At 46.3% G+C, this 27,152-nt stretch overlaps 1 protein-coding gene across 1 annotated transcript; it reads right to left on the bottom strand.

Moving 5' to 3' along the window:
* Positions 1-26,495, bottom strand: SCAMP2 (secretory carrier membrane protein 2). The gene is made up of 9 exons (XM_058156399.1): positions 26,342-26,495; positions 15,413-15,493; positions 14,639-14,728; positions 11,221-11,338; positions 9,660-9,788; positions 7,814-7,973; positions 6,808-6,909; positions 3,156-3,270; positions 1-1,935 (listed from the first exon to the last, which is right to left on the bottom strand). Exons 1-9 carry the CDS (start codon positions 26,396-26,398, stop codon positions 1,789-1,791), a joined length of 999 nt encoding a protein of 332 aa, XP_058012382.1. The 5' UTR covers positions 26,399-26,495; the 3' UTR covers positions 1-1,788.
* Between the last annotated feature and the right edge of the window lie 657 nt (positions 26,496-27,152).

Below are 27,152 nucleotides of genomic sequence, written 5' to 3'. Positions count from 1 at the left end.
CACGTTTCTACTAAGTCTTGATATTTTTATTCTGCATTTAACCACAAAAGTTTGACATATACAATTTTTTTTTACAACCAGAAAAAAAAAATTAGAGGTGAAAAATACATCCGAGAGCGGAAGATTATTTTATTCTTTTAAAAAATCTCATTTCTGCCATCATTACGTATCTCCGAAGAATAATAATAAAAAAGAGAGACAGAAACCAAGAGATACTTCCCTGGGGATGCACCAGGGTACATCCAATCTCACAAGGATTTTGGAAACATCGGTGATGGGGGGGAAAAACAAACCCCAACAAACACCTACGTATTTTGGGGGACTAGAGAGAAAGACACCAAGTTTACCTAAATGAGTAAAAAGCAAGGGGGGAAAAAATTGGTTAGCGAGATTGCAAGTTCTCTGAAACGCTCCTCCTTCATCAGATTTATTAAGAGATATTTATAAGCCTTAGATGTGCATCTTGGATCACTTGAATTAGGTCGGCGGAAGTAACAAAAAAGAGCGTTTAGTGTTTTTGAGAGCTATATCCCCAATTTCGGGTCGATCAAGCCTATCGGGTGAGGAGGGATCTTCTAACGTTTTCCTTTTACACTGATTCGTTTTCAGAGGACTCAAAACGGGCCTCTTGAGGGGAGCCCGAATGTTTTTTTTGAAGGCTGTCATTCAAGCTTCGGGGGTTGAATAAAAAAGAGAATTAAGATTTTGGACGCAGCCGCCTGTCATCCATTCTGTCCCCAAAACAGCCTTGGCTAAAAACCCATCGTCTTTCTCTCCAAACTTTATTTTGAAACCAGAGGTGCTGGCAACCGGGGGGGGGGGGGGGGGAAATAGATCTGGTAAAAATCAGAGGTGGTGTTTCCATAGGCTTATTTTTTTATTTATTGTTATTGAGAAATAGGAGCTTTTGCTAAGGTGCTCTTTTTGAAGAATTGTTTTGCTTTGGCGGTTGTATGGAGGCTGGGCGAGGAGGGCAAGAGACACCAAAGCAGATGTGACGGCATTGAGTAAAATCAACCCAGGATCACTCATATTAGAAATAGTTGCCCCCTTCAACTCAATATTTGCTCCAGTGTTTAATTTGAAACCCCATCACCTCCTTTTGAAATCCGGGTTGCTAACGTCTCAGGGGCCAATGTTGCTGGTGAATAAAAACTTCATCCTCCAAAATTTCAATCCCAGATAGGAAACCTGGTTTGTTTTGTTGGCTTGGGGGGGGGGGGGAAAGTCGGGGAGAGGGGGGGAGGAGCAAGGAGTGTCTTCCACAAATCGTTATCTTTTCGCATCTCCCAGAAAACATACACAAGGGGGGAAAAAACGGGCGGTACGTTCATTCTATGCTGGCGGTTAACGATCTTCGGCTAATTAAAAAAAAAAACAACATCCAAGGCAGCAGCTGGGAAGGGGAAGGGGATTGTTCAGTGATGCTTCCAGCGGGAGAGTCAAGAGTGCAAAAAAATCGCTCCCCTCTCCCCAAAACGCCGGCAATGGAAGAAAGGGAAAAGTGCAGGAAATATACATGTTTTTAAGTAAAAAAAGAAAAGAAAAGAAAGTATATCGGAAGGGAAGGAAGGAGGAAAAGGTGGGGGGGAATCAAACCGAAGGTTAGGCACCCCGAATTTTGCCCTTTCCAACAAGACGCGGATGGAGACAGAGCAAAGTTGGAGGGAAAACTCCCCGCGAACCTCTTGGGAGTTAAGGCGTGGCTGCGCCCGTGGGGAGAGAATGGCCTGAACGTGAGCGATCAGCTACCGTGAGGAACGGAAGCGGGAACGTCGCTGGGGAAGTTCAGTTTCCCCGGAAAGCGTTCTGAGCCACCGTGGATGCTGCCCCGCTAGCGGCCGTCTGAAAGTTCCTGTTGCTGAGGATGCCTTGGGAGAATTCTTCCTGTGCTCTCTGGAAGCTGGCGCCTGTCCGGCGATAGAGCGAGTGGACCTTTGGAAGGGGAGAAAGCAAGGCGAGAAGGTCAATAAAAGCCCCGCCCGGCAGGTCCGGAGCCGGCAACCGTCCATCCCTTGTTCTGCTGGAGGAGACCAGCACAGCGGGAGGGTGGCGGCACGCCGGCCGTTTACGCAAATGTTGTCCAGGTCGAATTATGACCCTTCATTGAGCAAGAGTTATGGTGCTCCTCATGTCTGACAGCTGTGGCAGCATCCCCATGGCCAATTTTGTTCAATAAACCCATGGACTAGCACTGATGATGTTACCTAGCTGGGTCATGAGATGTCTGCCTGAAAAAAAGCAAGGTCAGAGAGAACCAAGGATCCCACAGTTCTATTTTTCCTCCTCTTCCTCTAAAAACCCACCTCCCTTCTAGAACTGATGATGTTATCTAGTTGGGTAATGAAACATCTGCAAGAAAAGCACCAAACTCAGACAGCACCAAGGATCCCACAGTCCTATTCTTCTTCCTCGTCCTCTAAAAACCCACCTCCCTTCTAGGACTGATGATGTTACCTAGCTGCGTAAGGCTCGGGGAAGCAGACACAACAGAAATGTCTTCAAGAAAAGCATTAAGCTCCAAGTGTTCTAGAAGCATACAAGTAGTCCTCAACTTACAACAGTCCATTTAATGACCGTTTGAAGTTACAACGGCGGTTAAAAAAAACCTGACTTATGAGTGTTTTTCACGTTTATGACCGTTGCAGCGTCATGTGATCAAAAATTCAGATGCTTGGCAAACGGCTCATACTTACGACGGTTTGCGACCTTCTGACAAAGCAGAGTCAATGGGGAAGCCAGGCTCATATTTTAACGGCCGTGTTACTAACTTCACAGCTACAGTGATATCACTTAACCACCAGGGTGAGAAAAGTTGTAAAACGGGGCCCAAACTCAACGTCTCGCTTAGGAGCAGAACTGTTGGGCTCAAGTGTGCCCGTAAGTCGAGGACTACCTGTTATCAGTGGGGTAGACAACTAGGCTCCGTTCGGATATTCGGCACCGGGGGAATCCATTCAGACCCACTCGGCAAGAAGAAAGGGCAGGGGGATGTTGATCTCCAATTGCCGCACAGATAAATATGTGCTTAGCCGCTCCACCCCACCACCCCACGCCCATGGGAAAAGGAGAAGAAAGGAAGGCTACTTGGGGACTGCTGTGGAAATGACTGCAGGGTTCTAGACCCCTGTCAATCAACCGTCTTCCCAACTCACTCGTTTCAGCAGGAAAAGGGAGAGAGCGGCACAGGCTGTGAAGAACATGGCAACCACCATCATGATAATCTTCACGGCCCAGTTTTGGGTTGCGGTGATGGCCACAATCCAGCCACTGGAAGAAGAAGGAAAAAAAAAAAAAAGGAAGATGTGGGGGGGGAAATACCGAATGAGTAGGAATTCAGATTGCACTGGGAATGGAGAATCAAGAGACTGTGTTCTGACTGAGGCTCCCTTAAACAAGGAGGCAGGAATTGATCCCGGCAATCAATTCCTATTTACACGACTGTGAATTACGTTCATTCACAGTCAGCAAGGTTTGTCCAAACATTTTTGCAAAGGAATATTTCTCAACACACCTTATCTCGCCTGGCGAGCTGCCACGTAACTTGTTTCCAACTGCAGTACAAGGCAAAACTTGGCACAGAGCCTCTCAGAGTCATGGAACAAACAAATTGTTTCCTGAAAAAGCCCCCTCCCCGTTCGCTCCTCTTTTGTTTCCTATGGGAGGGGCCAATCACCTCCAAGGTGTGGCTTTTACTCCTGAGTCGACCCTGCTTTCTGAGTTGCTCTTTTCTTCTGGCAGCTCTGCGCATGCACACACTGGGCTCCAGGTGTTCCTCTGCCTCACTGCTGTCTAGCTCCCTCTCTGCCTCCGATGCAGAGCCCTCGTCCAAGCTTTCCCCAGCCCCCAGGACTGGCCCAAGTTCCTCCCCAACCTCCTCTCTGCCCGACTCTGCTGCCAGCTCTGCTGGCTGCCGGTGGGCCACAACAAACCGCAAAGCCTGGAGGCCAGTGGTATCAAAGCCCCTTAATTATTGGGCCTCTGGTGGCTCAGCAGACTAAGTCTGTCTGTTATTAACACAGCTGCTTGCAATTACTGCAAGTTCAAGTCTCACCAGGCCCAAGGTTGACTCAGCCTTCCATCCTTTATAAGGTAGGTAAAATGAGGACCCAGATTGTTGGGGGCAATAAGTTGACTTTGTATATAATATACAAATGGATGAAGACTATTGCTTAACACAGTGTAAGCCGCCCTGAGTCTTCGGAGAAGGGCGGGATATAAATGCAAATAAAAAAAAAACCAGGTTCCTCTAAGAAGCTACCTGAACAAGTGAACAAATAACTCTTGTGCTGCAGAATTTTCTCTTAGAGAGGCCTGTTTGGTCTAAAAAGTGTCATGCTTTCACTTCGGGTAGTAGCTAGGAATAAATGTCTAGAAATTGTGAAATTGCTCCAACACTGAAGGTGCTTAAGAAGAGACTGGACAACCATTTGTTTGCAATGGTATGCCTGAGCCGGGTTTTTTTTTTATTTATTTATTTGCATTTATATCCCGCCCTTCTCCGAAGACTCAGGGCGGCTTACACTATGTCAAGCAATAGTCTTCATCCATTTGTATATTATATACAAAGTCAACTTATCGCCCCCAACAATCTGGGTCCTCATTTTACCTACCTTATAAAGGATGGAAGGCTGAGTCAACCTTGGGCCTGGTGGGGCTTGAACCTGCAGTAATTGCAAGCAGCTGCTGTTAATAACAGACTGCCTTAGCAGTTGGATTAGAAGACCTCCGAAGTCCCTTCCGTTATTCTGTCTATGGAGATCCTCAGTCATCCAGGTCACGGTTTTCTCAAAAGTGCTTTTTTCAAAAGGCGATTGGACTTTTCTTGGTTTTTCCTCGAAGACATTTAGCTTCTCGTCCAAGAAGCTTCATCAGTTCTGGCAGGTTCACGGATGAGAAGCGAAACATCTTCCAAGGAAAAATCAGTTGCCTTTTGAAAAGGCACTTTTGAGACAGTCAGTAATTAACCAAATTCCAAGTCTTTAATCCAAGAACTGTCCATAATTGGATAACCAAGGAAGAGGGTTTCTGCTTTTGAGTCCAAGATGCTTTGCTAATTGATACAGGAAATAAATGTAATAAATAAAAATAAAACGGCCTTCTATCAAGCCAGACCCACTGAACATATCCAACTTGGTTCGCAGATGCAGTTGGGTTTCTTGTCCCATAAACTGCAGCGTCACGGTAAGTCTACAGATACCGCTGGTAAGTTTTGCACGTGTAACTGACACACCCAAGATCCAGAAATACCAGACTAGCTGTCAGTTCTGGGCAAAATCCTCCTTGCACAATCAGAAACCTCTGTAAAGATAGTCTAAGAGCTTTTATGGAGAGGGGGGGGGGCGGGTTGCCTCCTGATGAAAGCCAGAACTTATACAACCAATTCAATTTGCAAAGTCCACTTTGCGTGAAATCTGGACTGCTCGGGGCCTCTCCATCGTTCTCTCCCTCCCTGGTTGACTTCTTCAAGTCCAATGATTTCAGGACGTACAAACTACCTCCTGCCCCAGATTTGACTCGGTTTTCATGAGGAAGAAGAAGGTGGAGGGTGACAGGGATGAAGGCTGAGGACTGCTAAGTGAGTGAGAAATGAAAACACGGCTAGGGATGGAAAATGAATGAGAGAAAGGGAGAGGGGGAGAGAGAGCGGGAGGGGAAGAGCGAGAAAGGAGCAAAGGGGGAGAAAGGGGGAGGGAAAGAGGGAGGGGGCTGGGGAGAGAGAGTGGGAGAAGGAGACGGAGGGAAAGGGAGAGGGCGAAGGGGAGAGAGGGAGAGAGGGAGAAGGGGAAAAAGAAAGAGACAGGGGAGAGGGAAAGAGGGAGGGAGAGAGGGAGGGGGAGAGAGAAAGGAGCAAAGGGGAGAAAGGTAGAGAGCTAAAGAGGGAGAGAAAAGAGGGAGGAAGTGGGGAGAGAATGGGAGAAGAAGGTGGAGAGGAGGAGAAGAAGAGTGGGAGAGAGGAGGGAGGGAAAGTGAGAGGGAGAAAGGGGAGAGGAGAGAGAAAGAGAGAGGGAGAAAGGGAGAAAGAGGGAGGGAGGAGAGAAGAAAGAGGAGGAGAGGACAGGGAGAAAGGGGAGAAAGAGAAAGAGAAGGAAGGAGAGATGGAAAGAGGGAGGGAGAGGAGGAGAAAGGGAGAAAGAAAGAGAGGAGGAGAGAGGGAAAGGGAGAGGAGAAGGGGAGAGAGGGAGAGGGAGAGAGAAAGAGAGAGGGAGAAAGAGGGAGGGAGGGAGAGAAGAAAGAGGGAGGGAGTGGGAGAGGTACAGAGGGAGAAAGGGGGGAGAAAGAGAAAGAAAAGGAAGGAAGAGAGGGAAAGAGGGAGGAAGAGAGGAGGAGGAGAAAGGGAGAAAGAAAGAGAGAGGGGAAGAGAGAGGGAGGGAGAGAGGGAGAGAGAAAGAAAGAAGGAGAGAGGGAGAGGGTGAGTGAAGGAGACGGTGAGAGAGGGAGAGAAGCACGCACACCATTCACGGATCAGAAAACATGCAAGGGGGGAGGAGGGGGAGGAGGAGGAGGAGGAGATGAGCACAAGCACGGGGGGGGGGGCGAATGCGTTCGAAAAGGTTAGAAGAAATACAGGCCTTCCGGGCGAGGACTGAGGGCAGGAAGCATGGAGTTAGAGGTGCTTCAGCTGGGATCTGTGGAAGCCGCAGACCAGGAGGGAAAAAAACACACACAAAAAAAACACAGAAGAGGCTTTAGAAAAGGGGTCAGTGGGTGGGGGGACGACGACCCCCAAGGCAGCAAGCCCTCCTCGTCTGCCAGTGGAAGAGCCCGCTCTGTCCATCAGGGCTTCGGGATTGCCACGGGGCTTACCTGCTCCCCCAGCCAGGGATACCCACAGCCTGGACGATGTGGGCAATTACTTGGCCGAAGAATATGAAGAAGAAGACAAAGAAACTGAAGGAGCTGTCGGACCTGCGGAAAGAGACAGGGAGAGAGAGAGAGAGTCAAGCCAGGGTCTGTCCCGCCGGATTGTCCCAAGTACGGGCCCTTTTAAACGGGGCGAAATGTAAAATTTGTTACTACTAGTTCTGTGGCTTGGTGGAGGGGTGTGTGTGACTGGGTGGGCATGGCCAACTTTTTTTTTTTAAACTTTTAAAAGCATTTTAAAAGAAGAGCTTGTAGAAAACATGCTTTTAAAAGCCTGTGACGAACAGGCAACTCAGCTGGGATCGCCAGAGGAAAAAAAAGCTTTTAAAGGGTTCTGACGATCCCAGCTGAGTTGCCTGATTGCCAGAACCTTTTAAAAACGTTTTTTTTTTTTTTACAACCTCTTCGGCCAAAGAGGTTGTAGAAAAAATGCTTTTAAAGGGTTCTGACGATCAGGCAACTCAGCTGGGATCGCCAGAGGAACAAAAGCTTTTAAAGAGTTCTGACGATCCCAGCTGAGCCGTGCAATCGTCAGAGGTTTTTTTTTTACAACCTCTTCGGCCAAAGAGGTTGTAAAAAAATGCTTTTAAAGGGTTCTGACGATCAGGCAACTCAGCTGGGATCGCCAGAGGAACAAAAGCTTTTAAAGAGTTCTGACGATCCCAGCTGAGCCGTGCAATCGTCAGAGGCTTTTTTTTTTTTTTTTACTTTTAAAAGCATTTTTTCGGCTGAAGAAAAAATGATTTTAAAAGTAAAAAAAACCAAAAAACCTCTGATGATCGCATGGCTCAGCTGGGCATGGGGGGGGGGCAGGGATTTTTGCTACCAGTTCTCCGAACCACCCGCCGCCATCGCTACCGGATCAAGCGATCCGGTCCGAACCGGGAGCATTTTCACCCCTGCTTTTAAACCTTAGGTGCCCTGCGGGTGGGATGGAAGTGGTACTTGCCTGAAAGCCTTGTATACCGGCCGATACCAACACAGGAAAGCGCAGGGGGTGAACAGGACGAGCCATAAGATGGACAGGCCGAAATCCGAACCCTTGGAGGGTTCGACCATGAACTCCGCCAGGCAGGCGAGGAGGTTTAACAGCAGGGTGACCGAGTGAACTGGCCAGGAGAAAAAAAGAAAAAAGAAAAATGAGCGAAAAAGCTTGGCTAAAGAACCAAAATGCAAAAGGATTTCTTCGAGGCCCATGGGGACGACAAATACGGATGCTCTTGTCACTGCAAAGGATTTTAAGATCTGGAGCGGTCACACGCCTCTGTGCATTGCAAGGACGTGGTTCAAGGGCTCTTTTATTTCATTTTTTTTTTATAAAAAAAGTTTATTTATTTTATCAACAAACAAAAATTTAGTACATCATTCCTTCCTTCCGTGTGACATCTCGTGTTTCCTTCCTGGCTCCCTCTTTTTGTTCTTCTTCTTTCTTCACTTCAGTTTAATCGATTACCATTTTTTCACAAATAGGCTAATTATACCATTTTCTTACATAATTATCCATTGCTTATCTATGTCTTTTCTCTAACCAATGGTAAAATTGGTCCCGTATCTTAAAATATTCTGAATCCTCTCTTTCTTTAATCATCATAGTTAATCTATTCATTTTTGCACAGTCTAAATTTTTTTTTTAATCATTTCTCCTTCCAGGGGTATTTTTTTTCTGCTTTCCAACGCCTCCGTGCATTGCAAAGACGTGATTCAGAGACTGTTTTATCTGAAGAGGGAGTGTTGTGCCTCGTCCTCCCTCCTCTCCTCAGCCAGGCCCCTCCCATCTCCTCCCGGGCCTGCTATCAGACTCTGAGTCTGATAATGAAGATGAACGGCCTGTCATGCCTTCAGCCCCCGGCCCTGGCCCCATGCCCAGACAGGATGTCAGCAATGAACAAACAAACCTCACTCATACTGTGTGTGTTCCTTTGGCTCAGCCATCAGAGGAAGTCAGCCACGGATTGGAATTACTCGGGCATACTCCTTCTGACCCCTCCCTTTCTCAAACAGCAGAGGACAATTCAAAGTGGGAGGATCCTCGCTTTCGGAATCTGAGAGGCGATGCCAGCAGAAGAAAGGGAGGGGCAGGCCTGGATAAATGCTGAGTCATGGAGCCACACCCCACAGCCTATATAAAGGACCTGCTTTTGGCATTCCAACTTTGAGTCAAGCAAAGTCTCATCTAGTTTGCTGAAGTCACAACTTGGATTCCTGCCTGCCCTGAGAAATCTGGAAGGAATTTGGCAAAGCTGCAGAGGCTTCGTTGCCACGCCTGATACGGACTTCCTAGACCCGGTCGTCGGACGGGGAGGGGGACACGACAGGGAGTCTCAGCCAAGTTCCTTCAATCATACCTCCGTTTCAGGGGTGAAATCTACTTACCTCCCTTACCGGTTTGAAAGTGCACACGCCATGTGCCCACGCATCATATGCGTGTGAAAAAAACTATATTATTTCCTAGTTAAAACCAGGAAGTAATGACACCCAGGCAGGTGGGTGGAGCTTTATTCTGCTATCACTACTGGATCTCCGAACCACCGGCCATAATCGCTACTGGATCCGGTCAGAACCGGGAGCATTTCACCCCTGCTCCGTTTGATGAACCAGGTTATCCAAAATACTTGGGACCTCACTCTGCAAAATGCTTTCTAAACTCTTGTTGGTTAAATCTTGATTAAAGCCCTTTTATGGGTTGGGACCAAATTTATCTGAGGGACCGTCTCTTGCCGGTCACAACTACCCAATGTTTTTGTTATCAACGGAGAAAGCTTCGTGGCCTCTTTCGCTTCACCGTTTTTACTCACACATCCACAGGTAATACATCATTTTGCAAATGTGCTGATAGTCAGCTGGGATCTCCGCGGAGAAATCTTGATAGAAGCAAGGCTTGATGGGGCAGATCTTCGGAAGCGGGGGCCAGTTGTTCTGTTTTGCTGGAGTGGAGAAAAGAGAACACGTTTCGGGAAGGGCTTCCACCACGGAGTCAGAATCTGGAAACCTGAGTGTTGTGTCTGCGCCCCCCGAGCTGGGCCCCCTGCCAGAAAGTGACTTGGAAAGTGAGGGGGAAGGACCGTCAGGACTTACCTCGGGAGCACTGGCTTCCCTGGCTCAGCTCCAGGCGCCAGAGGTAGGCCAGGTGGAAGAGATAACGAGGCCTCCGTCCCCTGACTCTTTCCCCCTAAGGCCACGCCTCCAGACCCAGCTGATGGCAATCAGGCCTGGCTAGACCCTAGGTTCGTAGGCAGGAGAGGCGGGAACAACAGAGGCAGGGGTGGGGCAGGCCTAGGAAGTGCTGAGTCATGGAGCCACACCCCACAGGATATAAAACCAGCGAGGGCTGCTATGCCTCTTCGTAGCAGGCAAAATCAACTGATTAACTAAGAGCTGAAGTGCTGTTTGTTCCTGGGTGACTCATCGGCATCAAGGGAGATAACAGAGTCACTTGGCAGACACTCGCCAGTTTGCTGCCAGAGCTGATAGTGCCGGCTAATTAAGCCATCGCTCGGACGGAGGCGAGGGGGGACAGAACACTGAGGGTGTTGAAGTAGACCTCTTGCTCGTTTATTTATTTGGGATGGGGAGGGGTTGAGCATTAAAGAGTGCAGAGAAGAGCAGCAAAGACGATTAGGGGGACCGGAGGCTAAAATATATGAAGAACGGTTGCAGGAACTGGGTATGTCTAGCTTAGGGGTCAGCAACCTGCGGCTCTTTCACCACTCTGCTGCGGCTCCCTGTCACTCAAAATATGTGCCACAACTGCCAGCACGCGATTTATTGAACTTTTCAACCCCCGGTAGGCCAACCATGGATAAATCCAAGAAAAGAAAAGTTTCAGAAGAAAACAGAACATTTAATTCAACTACATATCCTAATTTTGTGGCTGCTCAAGAAATAGTCAGGCACCGGGAAGGGTTTTGTGGCTCCCGGTGTTTTCTTTTCTGTGGGAAACGGGGTCCAAATGGCTCTTTTGAGTGTTTAAGGTTGCAGACCCCTGGTCTAGCTTAATGAAAAGGGGAATGTGGGGTGACAGGATAGCAGTGTTTGGATATCTCAGGGGTTGCCACAGACCAGAGGGAGTCAACTTATTCTCCAAAGCACCTGAGGGTAGAACAAGAAGCAATTGGTGGAAACTAATCAAGGAGAGAAGGAACTTAGAACTAAGGAGAAATTTCTTGATACTGAGAACAATTATTCAGTGGAACAACTTTCCTCCAGAAGTTGTGAATGCTCCAACACTGGATGTTTTTAAGAAGATGTTGGATAACCAGTTGTGTGAAATGATATAAGGTCTCCTGCTTGAGCAGGGGGTTGGACTAGAAGACCTCCAAGGTCCCTTCCAGCTCTGTTATTCTTGTTATTACTCACCGTCGAAACCGGCTGCGCTGTTCTGCAGTTCGCGCTCCTTTCTGTCCAATTCCGCAGCTTTCCTTTCCAATTCTTCTTGCTGTCTCAGAAGCCCGGCCTGTGCTGCGGAGGCCACAGACTAAAGGCCGGGAGAAGCAATAAAAGATTATTAGAAAAGGAGAGGGAAGGGTTAAAGAAAATTCTAGGGGATGGGCAGGGGTGCTAGTGAAAGAACCTGTACCTATAATCGTTTTGGAGTGGAGGTTTTGCTTTCCAGTCCTTAAAACAGCTTTCCCCCCCGAATTTGGCAATTTTAAAGATGTGTGGACTTCAACTCCCAGAATTCTCCTGGCTGAGGAATTCTGGGAGTGGAAGTCCATACATCTTTAAAATTGCCATGTTTGGAAAGTGCTGCCTTAAAAAAGCATACAGGCGTTCTACAGATCCAGCATTTTCACTCCAACCCAGCCTTTTAAACGTATAATTTATTCTTATTCTTGGTTTTATTGGGCTCTTCTGATTGATGTATCGCAATTTTATGAGGCTTTTAGGCCTTTAGGTTTTCCACCGGGAGCTAACTGTGTGAGGGGACATGGGTGGTATCTACGAATTAAGAAATAAATAGTTCGCATCGTTAAATACTTAAATTTTAGGATTTTGGAAGAATTTGGTTATCTGTTTCTAGGTTTTTCCAAGGAGCCAATCTTTTAAAAAAAGAAAAAAAAAGAAACAAACAACCCCACTCCAGGCTCTCAAAATGTATTTGCCAGCCAATGTTTCGTGATCGGCTTTCTAGAAAATTGTGCATACGAAATAAAAAAGAATTTCAGAAGTGCTGATAGAAGAACTTCTTGAGCTTTCTCCCTCCAGGGGCAAATATTGCCGACTCTCCCTTTCTACTTTCCCAGGTCCTTGTTCCAAACGTAATTCCAAAAACAGCATCAGGGAAGGACTAAGATCTCAGAAGAGAAATGGGTTTTACCATCAGGAGGAATAAAGACGTAAAGCAGGATCCCTTGGGGGTGGGCAGGGGGGGGGGAAGTGATTACAGGTAGTCCTGGACTTACAACCATTTGTTTAGAGAGACTGTTGGAAGTTACGACGGCACTGAAAACATGTTTTCATCCCTCACGACCACTGCAGAGTTCCTGTGATCGCATGATCAAAGTTTGGAGACTCGGCAAGTGACTCGTATTTATGACGGGTGCCCCGGGGGGGGGGGGGGTCACGTGATCCCCTTCTGCAACCTTCTGGAGAGCAAAGTCAAGGGGGAAGCCTGATTCGCTTAACGGCCATGCGACTAACCCAACAACTGCCGCGATTCACTTAACAAGCGTGGCATGTTCACTCAAACGGGGCAAAATTCACTGAATAAATGTCTCACTGAACCACGGAACTTTTTGAGGTCGTAAGTCAAGGAGGGCCTGTAACTTCCTAGAGCAGGGGTCTCCAACCGTGGCAACTTTAAGCCTGGCGGACTTCCACTCCCAGAATTCCCCAGCCAGCTTCCTTGGCAACTTTAAGCCTGGCGGACTGCAATTCCCAGAATTCCCCAGCCAGCTTCCTTGCCAGCTTTGAGCCTGGCGGACTGCAATTCCCAGAATTCCCCAGCCAGCTTCCTTGCCAGCTTTGAGCCTGGCGGACTGCAACTCCCAGAATTCCCCAGCCAGCTTCCTTGTCAGCTTTGAGCCTGGCGGACTGCAATTCCCAGAATTCCCCAGCCAGCTTCCTTGCCAGCTTTGAGCCTGGTGGACTGCAACTCCCAGAATTCCCCAGCCAGCTTCCTTGGCAACTTTAAGCCTGGCGGACTGCAATTCCCAGAATTCCCCAGCCAGCTTCCTTGCCAGCTTTGAGCCTGGCGGACTGCAATTCCCAGAATTCCCCAGCCAGCTTCCTTGCCAGCTTTGAGCCTGGCGGACTGCAACTCCCAGAATTCCCCAGCCAGCTTCCTTGTCAGCTTTGAGCCTGGCGGACTGCAATTCCCAGAATTCCCCAGCCAGCTTCCTTGTCAGCTTTGAGCCTGGCGGACTGCAATTCCCAGAATTCCCCAGCCAGCTTCCTTGCCAGCTTTGAGCCTGGCGGACTGCAACTCCCAGAATTCCCCAGCCAACTTCCTTGCCAGCTTTGAGCCTGGCGGACTGCAACTCCCAGAATTCCCCAGCCAGCTTCCTTGTCAGCTTTGAGCCTGGCGGACTGCAACTCCCAGAATTCCCCAGCCAACTTCCTTGCCAACTTTAAGCCTGGTGGACTTCAACTCCCAGAATTCCCCAGCCAACTTCCTTGCCAACTTTAAGCCTGGCGGACTTCAACCTCCAGAATTCCCCAAACTGGCTGGGGAATTCTGGGAGTTGAAGTCCCCCAGGCTTAAAGTTGCCAAGGTTGGAGACCCCTGTCCTAGAGGAAGTGATGCAAGATTCTTTGCTGGTGGCATCTGCTACCCTTTGCGTTTTACCTGCCGTTGACTCTGACCGCTGCTGTCCTCTAGCAACTTCTGCCTCTCTGAACCTTCTGAACTTGCTGTGATGAATTTAGGAGTCAGGTACTTGCTGGCCTGTCTAAGCAGCAGCTGCAACACACAACTAGGCTTGTTCTAAGCTTACGGGACGGGCCTGATCCACTAGCTTCTGCAACTGAGTAAGTGGCACTCAAAACAGGTTAGACAAATCAGGCAAGAGAAGAAGAGGAAAAACTGCACGTGGAAAATACGACCACCGGGAATCTACTTAACGCACCTCTTTCCTCATTCAAAGGTAGGTAGAAAATTAAATATTCTTTGATTTTGTGTTCTTTGGAGGAAGGGATTTAAGCAAAGTCATGTTATCCAGTTTGGGGATGAAACTACCAAGCTCAGAGAGCACCGAGGACCCCAGAGGCAAAAGAGAGAAGCGAAAAATGAACAAAGGGAGACGAAGAAAATTTCAGCAGAACTCCTTCGGTGGCCAGCGCCGTTCTAAAATTAGAGAGGGGTTTGGCAGGAAATATTCCAGTTTACCCGAGTGAAATAGAAGTGACAATGGCAGGTGATTGATTTAATCCACCCTGGTCACATGTCGCATTAGCCTTCTTCCTCTTGGCCCTCCTCCAAATGTGCAGAGACCACATCTCCCAGAATCTTTTCATCAAGCAAGCTAGCTAGCTATGAACTTGGGGAGTTGGAGTTGGAATCCCAACCTAACTGGACGAGGGGAGTGGCAAGGAGTGTTCCAGATTAAAATATCCAGAACACAAGCTTGTTTCCTATTCCTTATGAACAGAGGCAAAAAAACAACCCCAAAATGCACCAAAAAAAGATATTAAGGTACCTTTTCCAGAGGATTACCACCTTGATCAGCACTACATGGGCCTGTCTATTATGGGATAGCTCTAGGATATGGGATGAAGTCCTGCAGAGACCGACTCTAATAATGCAAGGAATAAATTGGGGGAAGAGGGGACACACCTGTGGGGTGGGCTCCACAGAAGTCTGTAGCACCGCCGGTTGAGAGGCGCCAGCAGGCTGTGTTGTTGGGATGGTCTGAGCTGCATTTGCCTAAAGGATGAGAGCAAAATATTATTATTTATGCAATTTGTCTGTCACCCCGCAAGGTATCTCTCTAGGCGGCTTGCAACTTCAAAATAAAAATGAATGTAAGCATGCATGTAAAAATACAGGTTATAACTAAAACCTAAAAGATGGGAAGGAAGGGAGCAGATATCAGAAAGTGGGAGATAACAGATAAGACAACCGGCTCCTAATTATTTATTTAAAAAATATTTATGTGGCCACCTAAGACTCAGATTGTTGTGGGCAAGAGGCTGACTCTGTAAGTGCTATTCTTCCCTTCCCTTCCCTTCCCTTCCCTCCCCTCCCTCTTAGAATGCAGCGCTGCAGGCAAACTCTGCCCAGAGTCTGGAGTTCGAACTTGACTGGCTCAAGGTTGACTCAGCTTTCCATCCTTCCGTGGTGGGTAAAATGAGGAGCCAGATTGCTGTGGGCAAGAGGCTGACTCTGTAAACCGCTTAGAGAGGGCTGTAAAAGGACGGTATATAAGTCTACTTGCAATTACTATTTCAACCAGCTTTGGGCAACTCCCCATCCAATCGTTTAAAAGCACATATAAAACCACTGCTAACTATGTGTCATAGATGTAGAGAATCAAAGAAATATCCCCCTCCCCCGCAGGGATGCCACCATCGTGGGCCGTTCAAGGCTGACTCTACCCCTTGAACTTACTTGCCGAGAATTCTCCGAGAAGGGATTGAATTCATCCAGGGTACCTTGGTTCGCGTTGCTCAGCTGAGTGACCGAAGGATCCTGGAGGAGAAAAAGAGGAGGAGGAGAATATTAATAGGTTTCCTGGAACATGCCAGGGGTGTATATATAATTTTAGATGAGGTTCTTGGATGCGTTCTGTTTACAGTCTGTGTGGCTCTGTGGCTCAGGCTGCTAAGACAGTCTGTTATTAACACAGCTGCCTGCAATTACTGCAGGTTCTAGTCCCACCAGGCCCAAGGTTGACTCAGCCTTCCACCCTTTATAAGGTACGTAAAATGAGGACCCAGATTGTTGGGGGCAATAAAAGTTGACTTTGTATATAAATATACAAATAGGATGAAGACTATTGCTTGACATAGTGTAAGCTGCCCTGAGTCTTCGGATAAGGGTGGGATAAAAATGCAAAAAAAAGAACAAAAAACAGTCTAAACTAGTGTTTCTCAACTCTGTGGATTTTAAGATGGCTGGGAATTCTGGGAGTGGAAGTCCACACATCTTAAAGTTGCCGAGTTTGGAAAACATTTCCTTGAAAGCAGCCAGGCAGTCTGCAGACCCAGCCTTTTTACTCCAACCCAGCCTTTTAACATTTAAAATGTCAAGAAACCCCACCCCTCCCGCTAACTATGATGGCTAAGAACCAATGGTAGTTTCCGGTGCTCCCAAGTGGGCAACTATAAACCATGTAAAATTTGTTACTACCGGTTCTGTGGGTGTGGCTTGGTGGAGGAGGGGGGCAATGTGACTGAGTGGGCATGGTCAACTTTTTTTTTTTTTACTTTTAAAAGCATTTTTTCTACAACCTCTTCGGCCCGATGATCAGGCAACTCAGCTGGGATTGGCACAGCCTTTGAAGAGCATTTTTTTACAACTTCTTCGGCCAAAGAGGTTGTAGAAAAAATGCTTTTAAAAGGCTCTGACAATCCCAGCTGAACCGTGCGATCATCAGAGGCTTTTTTTTAATCTTTTAAAAGCAAAAAAATGCTTTTAAAAAAAAACAAAAGCCTCTGACAATCAGGCAACTCAGCTGGGCATGGGGGGAGAGGGGGAGGAATTTTTGCTACCAGTTCTCCAAACCACCTGCCATCGCTACCGGATTGGGCGATCCGGTCTGAACCGGGAGCATTTCACTCCTGCTATAAACCCTAAAACAGGCAGGTTAGTCCCAAAATGAAGAAAATTCTTAATTTCAAATTCCAAATCTGAGTTCCACCAAGCGTAGCCACACCTACTTTGTGGCCCCCAACCCTCCCACTGCAAAGGGGGCCCTTGGCCACCAAAATGTTGCATCTCCCTGTGCAAAAACAACATAAAAAGCCTCTATTACAACTTAGCCTGGATAAGTGAACTTTGCAAACTCTGTTTAATGGATAACTTTGGGCAAAAAGCCCAAGTCCTGACACTCCCATCTTAAGCAATGTTGTTATACAGCTTTGTGAATCACCCCAGGGAGGGAAACGGGTACACACGGCAGATAAAGAGGCCTGAAAACCAGTACAGGTAGTCCTCCACTTACGACCACAATGGAGCCTAAAGTTTAGGTTGCTAAGTGAGACATTTGTTCAAGGAATTTTGCTCCGTTGTACGACCTTTCTTGCCACCGTTGTTAAGGGAATCAATGCAGTTGTTAAATGAGTAACTCGGTTAAGTGAACCTGGCTTCTGCAAAGTCAACAGGGAAACTAGATTTGCTTAACGACCGTGTGACCAACTTATCAACGGCAGGGATTCGCTTAACAACCGTGGCCAGAAAGGTCACAAAATGGGGCAAAACTCACTTAACAAGTGTCTCCCTTAGCAACAGAAATTTTGGCCTCCATTGTGGTCATAAGTCGAGGACTACCTGTCCCCCGAAACACTCCGTTTTAAAGGATCATATTTTTATTTGATGATATTTGATTTCTAGGACCAAGAAGATAACAGTTTCCTTTCGAGAAAGTTAAAGAAAAGTTTGCTTCAGAATTAAAAAAATTAGAAAGGGAAAGAACCCAATAGTACCGGAACACGGATTTCACGACTTGAACCCACCTAATGGAATTTTTAAAATAAAAACAAAGCACAGCAATTAGACACATAGATTCTGCTTTAAATAGCCACAAAATTTAATATCATGGGAGAAGCAGCATCCTGAAAAAGACCTCATAGAACAGGCTGAACAAACTTGAAAGTCTGCTGAGTGATTGGCAGCTTTACTGAAATTACGCTTTATAGAGAGGAAGAGAGGCGGCTCGCGAATTGCATCACTTCGTTTTGTCACCCAGAGTTCGCCTAAGTGTGGAAGTTGAACTTCCTGAACAGGGTGGAATAGGGGAAGAAGCCTAGTGCATGGACACCAAAACACTCCAGACCATTTTCTTAAGAGACCAGAACAAGTTTGGAGATATCTATATATCTACATATTTGTTTTCTGAGGTTTTCGCGGGTGTTTGTATGTAGGTCTTTGGTTATTCGGGTTTTCTCCCACGTAAAATTAGAAGTGTCTTGGCGACGTTTCGACGAAGTCTCATTCGTCATCTTCAGGCTTCAGCTTCGTGCTCCCAGAAGCACGAAGCTGAAGCCTGAAGATGACGAATGAGACTTCGTCAAAACATCACCAAGACACTTCCAATTTTACGCGGGAGAAAACCCAAATAACCAAAGACCTACATCTATATATTTATATCTATATATACATACATACCAGTGGTGAAATCTAAAATTTGTTACTACCAGTTCTGTGGGTGTGGCTTGGTGAGGGGAATAATGTGACTGGGTGGGCATGGTCAACTTTTTTTAAAAAAACTTTTTACAAGCATTTTTTTCTACAACCCCTTCGGCCAAAGAGGTTGTAGAAAAAATGCTTTTAAAAGGCTCCTCTGAGGATCCCAGCTGAGTTGCCTGATCGTCAGAGGCTTTTCTTTTCTTTTAAAAGCTTTTTCTTTTTTTGCCTTTAAAAGAGAAAAAAAAAGCCTCTGACGATCAGGCAATTCAGCTGGGATTGTCAGAGCCTTTTAAAATCATTTTTTTTACAAACTCTTTGGCCAAAGATGATGTAGAAAAAATGCTTTTAAAAGGCTCTGACGATCCCAGCTGAGCCATGTAATCATCAGAGGCTTTTTTTTTTACTTTTAAAAGAATTTTTTCGTTGGAAGAAAAAATGCTTTTAAAAGTAAAAAAAACAACCCTCTGATGATCGCGCGGCTCAGCTGGGCAGGGGGGGCGGGCAGGGATTTTTGCTACCAGTTCTCCGAACCACCCGTCACCATTGCTACTGGATCAGGCGATCTGGTCTGAACCAGGAGCATTTCACCCCTGATACATACATACATTCCAATTTAAAAAAGAAAGAACAAAACATTAAAAGGAAGCTAGGCTGCAAATCAGCGTTGTTTTAATTTGTAAATGTGCCCTCAAGGCTTCACAAAGGCCCCTTAAGAGAGATTCTAGCTCACTTTCTGGAGGCTTCCGTCACATCTTGATATCTTTTTGCCTCTGTCTGTCTGTCTGTCTGTGAGAGAGTGAGTGTGTCTTCCACAACAACTATGTTGTAAAGGTCTCTACAACACCCTCTCTAAACTCTAGACCACAGGTGTCCACCCTAGGCAACTTTTAAGACTTGTGGACTTCAACTCTCAGAATTCCATGGCTGGTGGGGGAATTCTGGGAGTTGAAGTCCACAAATCTTAAAGTGGCCGCAGTTGGACACCCCAATCTAGACAGTTATCTAGCCATGTTGTGTGCCACAGAGACTTTCCCTATAAGGCTTGGGAATTATTCCGCTATGTATTACAAAACCTATGTGCAGCAGCAGAGTAATTTAGCCTCTGCTCCACATTCCCACGCCCAGTTCAAGAAAACAAACCTTAAGATTCCGGCTGCCAACTCCTTTGGCAAACAAAGATACCTTTCCAAGATGACACACAAACACACAACACACACACATATATATACACATATGTATATGTATATGATTATATATATGTATATGTACCTATATAAAAATAAAATTTAGATTCAGGTTCTCTTCTAGAAATGGGAGAAACTCCCCAAGGGGAATTACTCACCACCAAACAGCTCTTGAGGCAACAAGGACTTAACAACTTCAGAATTTCAAAAGTGAGGGAGAAAAAGGACACGTGGCAATATAAGGAGGCGACAACACATCAGTCAACAGTGTGAAGCCAGCTAAGTGCACTGAGACATTTTGTTTTGAGACTAGATGGGCTCTGCCAGACACGGCTGCAATAGCTGGCTCAGCCCAACGGCTTGCTTCCTGAGGATAGGGATATCTTCTGTCAATCAGCCGATTGGCGTTGCCAAAAAAAAAAAAAAAAGAGGAACTGTTCAGAGAAAAAGGCTGTATCAGTCACTGGGGATTGTGCAAATGGAGGGCATGTGTGTCTCTGGCCCAGAGTCAAGTTGCCTTTGTGAGAGTACAGAAATGTGTTGGATGCAATCACACGGCGGCTGGATGTTGGGTTAAGCAGCTTTCTTTGGGGTTAGAACCATAGAACCCTAACTGAAATCAACTTTTTCTCGCCCGCTCTGAATTGCCAATATGAGGATCTGGGCTTAGCAGGCGGGGTTAGTATAATGCAAGGCTAACAACCAGCCAGCCCAGCTGAAATTCTTCCTGCCCTCTTGACAGAATTCGAAGAATTTTAATTGTCAAGGAACCAACTTGTTAAAAGTTTAGAGATTTATATCCCTTGCGTAGGCACGAATAGGGAATTCCTATTTTTAGTTTGCATCGAAAGCTTTGCTATTAATTATGTAAAGATTAGCATGCTATAAAGCAGAGACATCACCGTGCCAACTAAAGTGTGTATAGTCAAGGCTATGGTGTTCCCAGTTGCAATGTATGGCTGTGAAAGTTGGACCACAAGAAAGGCTGAGCATCAAAGAATGGAGGCCTTTGAACTCTGGTGCTGGAGAAGACTCCTGCGAGTCCCTTGGACTGCAAGGCCATCCAACCAGTCAGTCCTAGAGGAGATCAATCCTGGCTGCTCTTTAGAAAGCCAGATCCTGAAGAGGAAACTCAAATCCTTTGGCCACCAAATGAGAAGGAAGGACTCCCTGGAGAAGAGCTTAACGCTGGGAAAGATTGAGGGCAAAAGAAGAAGGGGACGACAGAGAACGAGGTGGCTGGATGGCGTCACTGAAGCAGTTGACGGGAGATTAAATGGACTTCAGAGGATGGTAGAGGACAGGAAGGCCTGGAGGAACCTTGTCCATGGGGTCGCAATGGGTCAGACATGACTTCCAACTAACAACAACAATAAGTTCTATTTTTTGTAAAAACAGGTGTCATGAGTTACGAATTGTGCAGGAATAACTGGACCAAGCAATAGTTAAAACCCTACAGGCTAATCTCAGAAGTAAAACAACATGAAAAGATTAATCTATTATTTAAGAAATTCAAGTAGATCGCTGGTTTCAAAGAATCACTAAACTTTCCAATGGTAAAAATCCCTGCTGAAGTCCATTTCATTAGATACAAGGTTTCCCAATGTCATAAATTCATGTTTGTTTTTATTTATTTATTTTAACAAAAGCCATACCTAAAAGTTCCTAAGCCTTGCACCAAAAGTTACAATAGTTATCTTCCTACCAAGCTTGCAATCTGGAATAAAAGGCACAGTATTTTCCGAGTGGAGATGCTACATTTCGCAAGCATGAAAATATCTGCGGGAGATAACATTAGTTATATTAGTAAAAATTCCTTCCGACGAGCCCTCAGTAAAGGAAAGGAAGGGCAAGTCGACTCGGGTGCCTTAAGTTAACAATTCTCGTGTCTTGTCACGAGGAAAGAGAAGTTAATGGATTAACATAACATAACATAACAACAGAGTTGGAAGGGACCTTGGAGGCCTTCTAGTCCAACCCCCTGCCTAGGCAGGAACCCTACACCATCTCAGTCAGATGGTTATCCAACATTTTCTTAAAAATTTCCAGTGTTGGAGCATTCACAACTTCTGCAGGCAAGTCGTTCCACTTATTAATTGTTCTAACTGTCAGGAAATTTCTCCTTAGTTCTAAGTTGCTTCTTTCTTTGATCAGTTTCCACCCATTGCTTCTTGTTCTACCCTCAGGTGCTTTGGAGAACAGCCCGACTCCCTCTTCTTTGTGGCAACCCCTGAGATATTGGAACACAGCTATCATGTCTCCCCTAGATTAAGAAAAGCGTTACAAAAAATTCTGCAGGACAAAAAGCTGACTCTTTGAAAGTGACGTTAGAACAAAAGAATCTTCCCCCCCCCAAAAAAACAATAAAACTATAAACTTCTTTCTTCCAAGGTTGGAAGTAACTTTCCAAGACGGCGTTAAGCGGAAGTAGGAAGACAAGGGAACCACCCTATGCTATCTAATCCAGGGGTCTCCAAACTTGGAAACTTTAAGACTTGTTGGACTTCAACTCCCAGAATTCCCAATTCTGGGAGTTGAAGTCCAACAAGTCTTAAAGTTCCCAAGTTTGGAGACCCCTGATATTTAGCAGGTTCTGACCAGTTCCGGAGAACCGGTAGTGGAAATTATGAGTAGTTTGGAGAACCGGTAAATACCGCCTCTGACTGGCCCCACCCTCATGTAATTCTCTGCCTCCTGAGTCCCAGCTGATTGGGAAGAAATGGAGATTTCACAGTATCCTTCCCCTGCCACGCCCACCAAGCCACACCCACCAAGCCATGCCACGCCCACCAAGCCACACCCACAGAACCGGTAGTAAAAAAAAAATTGAATCCCACCACTGCCCCTGATCTAATGTGCGGATAAAGGAATTTAGAGCTGACCTCGGAAAAGATAGGAAAGAGCAATCGTTGAGGAAGGACAACGGAGAAGAGGCTACACGGTCCAGAAAGTGATGGAATTGTGAGAAAGGAGACAAAAAGGATCCTGCCTTGATTTAGCGTCAGATGAGATCGCTTTTCCTCAATCTTGCCATCACGCCGTGGACTTCCAAACAAAGAATTCTGGAAGATGGAAGCCCACAGATCTCCATGTGGGCAAGGCTGAGAAACATGGAGCGAGGCAGAGAGAAGTTTGAAGACGCCTTCAAGATTCTGAAATATAGGTAATCCCCAACTTACAACAGCTTGTTTAGTGACCGTTCAAAGTTACAATGTCACTGGTAAAAGCGACTTGCTTTTCACACTGATGGAAAAAAAAGTGACTTATGACTTTTTCACACTTGACTGTGACTCATGTCACACTTGACGTGACTGTTGTAGCAACACACACACACACACACCCATGGTCACGTGATCAAAATTCAGACGCTTGGCCACTGACTCGCATTTATGACGGTTTTGCACTGTCCCGGGAGTCACGTGATCCCTTTTTTGCGACCTTCTGACCAGCGAAGTCAATGGGGAAGCCGGATTCACTTAACAGCCGGGTGACTAACGTAACACCAGCTGTGATTCACTTAACAACTGTGGCAAGAAAGGTCGTAAAATGAGATGAAAGTCACTTAACGAATGTCTCACTTTAACAAGAAATCTTGATCTCAATTGAGGTCTTAAGTTGAGGACTACCTGTATATAGGATCCTACAACAATTGAGTAGAATTCTTGGCATCACCGCTGTCTCCATTTCTTGAGCTGGCCTACCTCAAACAGCTGCCCAGATGCACAGAGACAATCACGCTATCTATCGCTCCCAGATCATCATAAACCTTACGTTCACGTTCCACTTTCTTCACAGTTCCAAAATGGGAGTAATTTTGTTCCACCCTCATCCCAAATCCATAAATTAAGCTAACCTCTGGGAAAAAAAGGTATTACAAACTGATCTTCAAAAAAGGAAATCCCTACTCCTCTTATGTCTAAATCAATTTACAACGAAGGGTAAAAACTTCTAAAAAATAAGTATCTGGCGCAGGTTCTGTTCCATTGTTAGAGACTTGGAACGGCAAACTTCAAAGCCTTTGCAGCAGAAATCCATGCTTTTCAACAGAATTATGAGGAAAGCGACAGGAAATATGTCTTAAAAGCTGTAAAATCAAATAAAAGAGATGATGAAATCTGTGCCAGATTACGAATAACAACACTCCTTACAGCAGTTTCAACGATATTTAGCAAACATTGTGCCTGGAAGAACGTTGTCCATGGGGTCGCGATGGGTCGGACACGACTTCGCAACTAACAACCACAACATATAGCTTGCATTTAAAAGGTCACAAGCAGGGCATTAAAAAAGATGAAGAAAACACTTTGAAAAATAGGGCAGGAAATATCTTAGCAAAGTGGAACAAAACAGCAGCAAAAGCTTGCTGAGATTCAGCAGTGCAATCCCAAAAACCTAGCTAATATTTCAAGAAAATCATGTAATCGTGGGTCTGCTCCTACATAACTTGCTGAACAGTTATTTACTCCGATTAGGGAACCTCAAACAGCAGATCCGGAGCCTCCTCTACAATCCTTGTTTAGTATCCACCTCCAAGAACAAGTATCATTTCTGCGTTGTTATATTATCTATACATCCAACAAAGGAAACAGCATTTCCATACTGGAGAAATGAGCTACTTGAAACAAATCTGACCAATCTATTAAGCACAATCACGTTTACATTTTATCTTTTTTTCCCCCTCTCCATCTTTCGTCAAGAAGCTCAAGACAGGCAGTGCAGTTTAAACCCTCTTCCTTTTAAGGCTTCAACTTCAACACCCCCATTGGTTTTAAATGCAACACACTACACTACTGTATGCTAAAACAGAGATGGGTAGTTTGTGGCTTGCAGTAATACAGGAACCAAGCTATCACGTTAAAGCACAAAATGGCTTATTTGCTACGCGAACAGAAGCAACTGTTGTTCTTATTCCTAGGGCCAATGTTAAGCATTCACCCAGCTAAAAGATAGGAATTTTTTAGAAAGAAAGCAGGAAGCTGTCCAAATTAGCTGAAACCGCAATGAACGTTAGGGGCAACCACATTTCTTACTTAAATTGAGTTGACTGCAATTTATTTATATGTCACATGTGTATCTCACATAGAGAGTCTGGGCAGCATACATAACAAAATGTATGCGTACATAACAAAAACACATATGTAAAAAAACCATTTAAACCACACTTTAAAGAAAAAAAGAAGACAAATGACGGCAAATGTACAGTGTGCAATGGAGAACCAACATACAACTGTCTCACTAGCTTCTCACTATCATGGGATCCCCAAATTTGTTGACAAATGTTTTCAGGACATTTAATTCAGGTTAACGGGGTTGGGACCAGCCTCAGCTTGGGGGGAAATGAAGTTTCAACAGGGTGGGGATTACAGAAGAAAAAAGCTTTCCTCCTGGCTCTTAAAATACCACAAAACCCTTAAATGCTGTTTTGGCTGTAAGGGACTGTCACGGCTACTTCTTTGGAGACATCAATGAAGGCGGGGTCTTTCAAACTCGGAAACCTGGACTTCAATCATTCCCAGAATTCTTCAACCGGTTATGTTGGCTGAGGAATTCTGGGAATTGGAAGCTTCACAAGTCGTAAAAGTGGCCAAGACATGGAGTCCCCTCCCTGGGTTAAGGAAACAGATCATCACACTTTCCTTAGAAATCAGATTCACTAAAAATCAGCACATTTCATCTTTTTCCTGAGAGGGAGGGGAGGGGAGGGGAAAGGAGGGGAAAAAGTTATTTATTTCCTTGTATTTATTTCTGAAAGGCGTAAGCTGCCCATCTCACTGTTGAGTAACTTTGAGTGGCTTACAACAGGCATAAATCCTGTTTCGCCTCTACTTTGGCCCCTGTGGATGGCAGCTTGGGAGTTTCCTGGGGCAGGACAAGGAAACCAAGGTTCAGATCCAGGTTTAACCCAGCTGACCTTTGGTCGGCCACTATTCCTAGGGCTAATTTTTCCTCCACAAGGGGAAAAAAAAGCGAAATCTAAAGGCGGAAGGAAAAAGCTCAGAAGCTGAAAAAGAAAATTGGGGTGCCAGGTGGCAAAAAACAACCACCCAGCCCCCCTCCTCTGACCCAGATCCACGAATCCCTCTGGAACCCCTTCTCCCCCAACCAGAATTTCCAGCCCAGGGGTGGTTGGGAACGATGTGAGTTGTAGTCCTAACCTCCTCACGGGGCGGGGAGTACCAGGTGGGGCATTGGGTGTGCCTGGGCAGGACGGGGAAACCTTTGCTCGGCCACTATTCCTAGGACTAATTTTTCCTCCACAAGGGAAAAAAAAAGCGAAATCTAAAGGCGAAGAAAAAAGCTCAGAAGCTGAAAAAGAAAATTGGGGTGCCAGGTGGCAAAAAACAACAACCCAGCCCCCCTCCTCTGACCCAGATCCACGAATCCCTCTGGAACCCCTTCTCCCCCAACCAGAATTTCCAGCCCATGGGTGGTTGGGAACGATGGGAGTTGTAGTCCTAACCTCCTCACAGGGCGGGGAGTACCAGGTGGGGCATTGGATGTGCCTGGGCAGGACGGGGAAACCTTTGCTCGGCCACTATTCCTAGGGCTAATTTTTCCTCTACAAGGGAAAAAAAAAAAGCAAAATCTAAAGTCGAAGGAAAAAGCTCAGCAGCTGAAAAAAGGGCCACAAAATTGGGGTGCCAGGTAGCAAAAAAAAACAAAAAACCATCCCCCTCATTCCTCCTCTGACCCAGACCCACGAATCCCTCTGGAACAACCTCCCCCTACCCAGAATTCCCAGCCCAGGGGCGGTTGGGAACGATGGGAGTTGTAGTCCTAACCAACTCATGGGGCGGGGAGTAGCAGGTGGGGTGGGGCATGGGGTGGGTGCCTTGCCAGACCCCATGGGGGGGGGGTCAGGTTACTTCATTGCCCCCCTCACATGAAGTATATATACCTCCTCCCCCGCCCACAATTATAGTGAGGCCTACCTACCCTCTCCCCACTCGCCCCCAAAGTGTGTGTGTGTGGGGGGGGGGGAGACCCGAAGCTCGGCCTGGTTTACCTGGAAGGGATTGACGTCCACGGGATCCGCGAAGGGGTTCGCGTCGAAGGCCGACATGGCCCCTTTTTTCCTTTTTTCCTCGCCCGCCACCCGGGATCGAAGACCCCCGCCGCACCTGTTCTCACCCCGGTCCGCTCCCTGCCCCCTCAGAAACCACACACTTCCGGGAGGAAGGCCTGGTTTCCGCCCCCCGCTTCGCTTCTTGCTCCGGCTGCGCCTGCGCAGTGCCGCCCGGAGGGCGAGGCGCCGTTCTTTCTGCATGTGACAAGGGTAAGCTCCGCCCCCTCACACCTTGTGATCTCATCGGCCGGCCGGAGGAGGAGGAGGAGGAGCAGCGAGGTGAGAAGGGCGCGCATGCGTGAAACGTTTTTCCTTGTTTAAAAAAAAAAGTGTGTTTTGGTCTCCGCTTGACTTCCGGGGGCGTACACAAGGAAGGAGGGAGTTGCTGAAGTTGAAGGGGGGGGGAAAAAAGAAGATACACAGTGAGCATGCGCGAGCTTTGTGAGCATGCGCACGGCAGAAAGGTCTAGTTCGGGTACCGTATTTTATGGTGTAATAGCTCGGCTGTTTGTTTTCGTTGAAATGAGGAGCTCTGATTTGAATTATAGTCCCTAATAATCGTATTGTTCAGATTATTTGAAAAACAATTCTGTGTTATAAGAAAAATAAATTAATGAAATAGAAATAAAATAAATTAGGCTTGTACTGCAAGAGATTTCAAATTGTTTAGAACAGCCATTTGGCCATTATTCTTTTCAATAATAATTCTTTTCAATAATAATTCTTTTCAATAATAATGCATTTTAATCCC

Source organism: Ahaetulla prasina, chromosome 13 (genome assembly GCF_028640845.1).
Source record: "Ahaetulla prasina isolate Xishuangbanna chromosome 13, ASM2864084v1, whole genome shotgun sequence".
NCBI lineage: Eukaryota > Metazoa > Chordata > Lepidosauria > Squamata > Colubridae > Ahaetulla > Ahaetulla prasina.
Note: the sequence above shows the minus strand (reverse complement) of the source record. Positions and strands in the feature narration are given on the sequence as shown.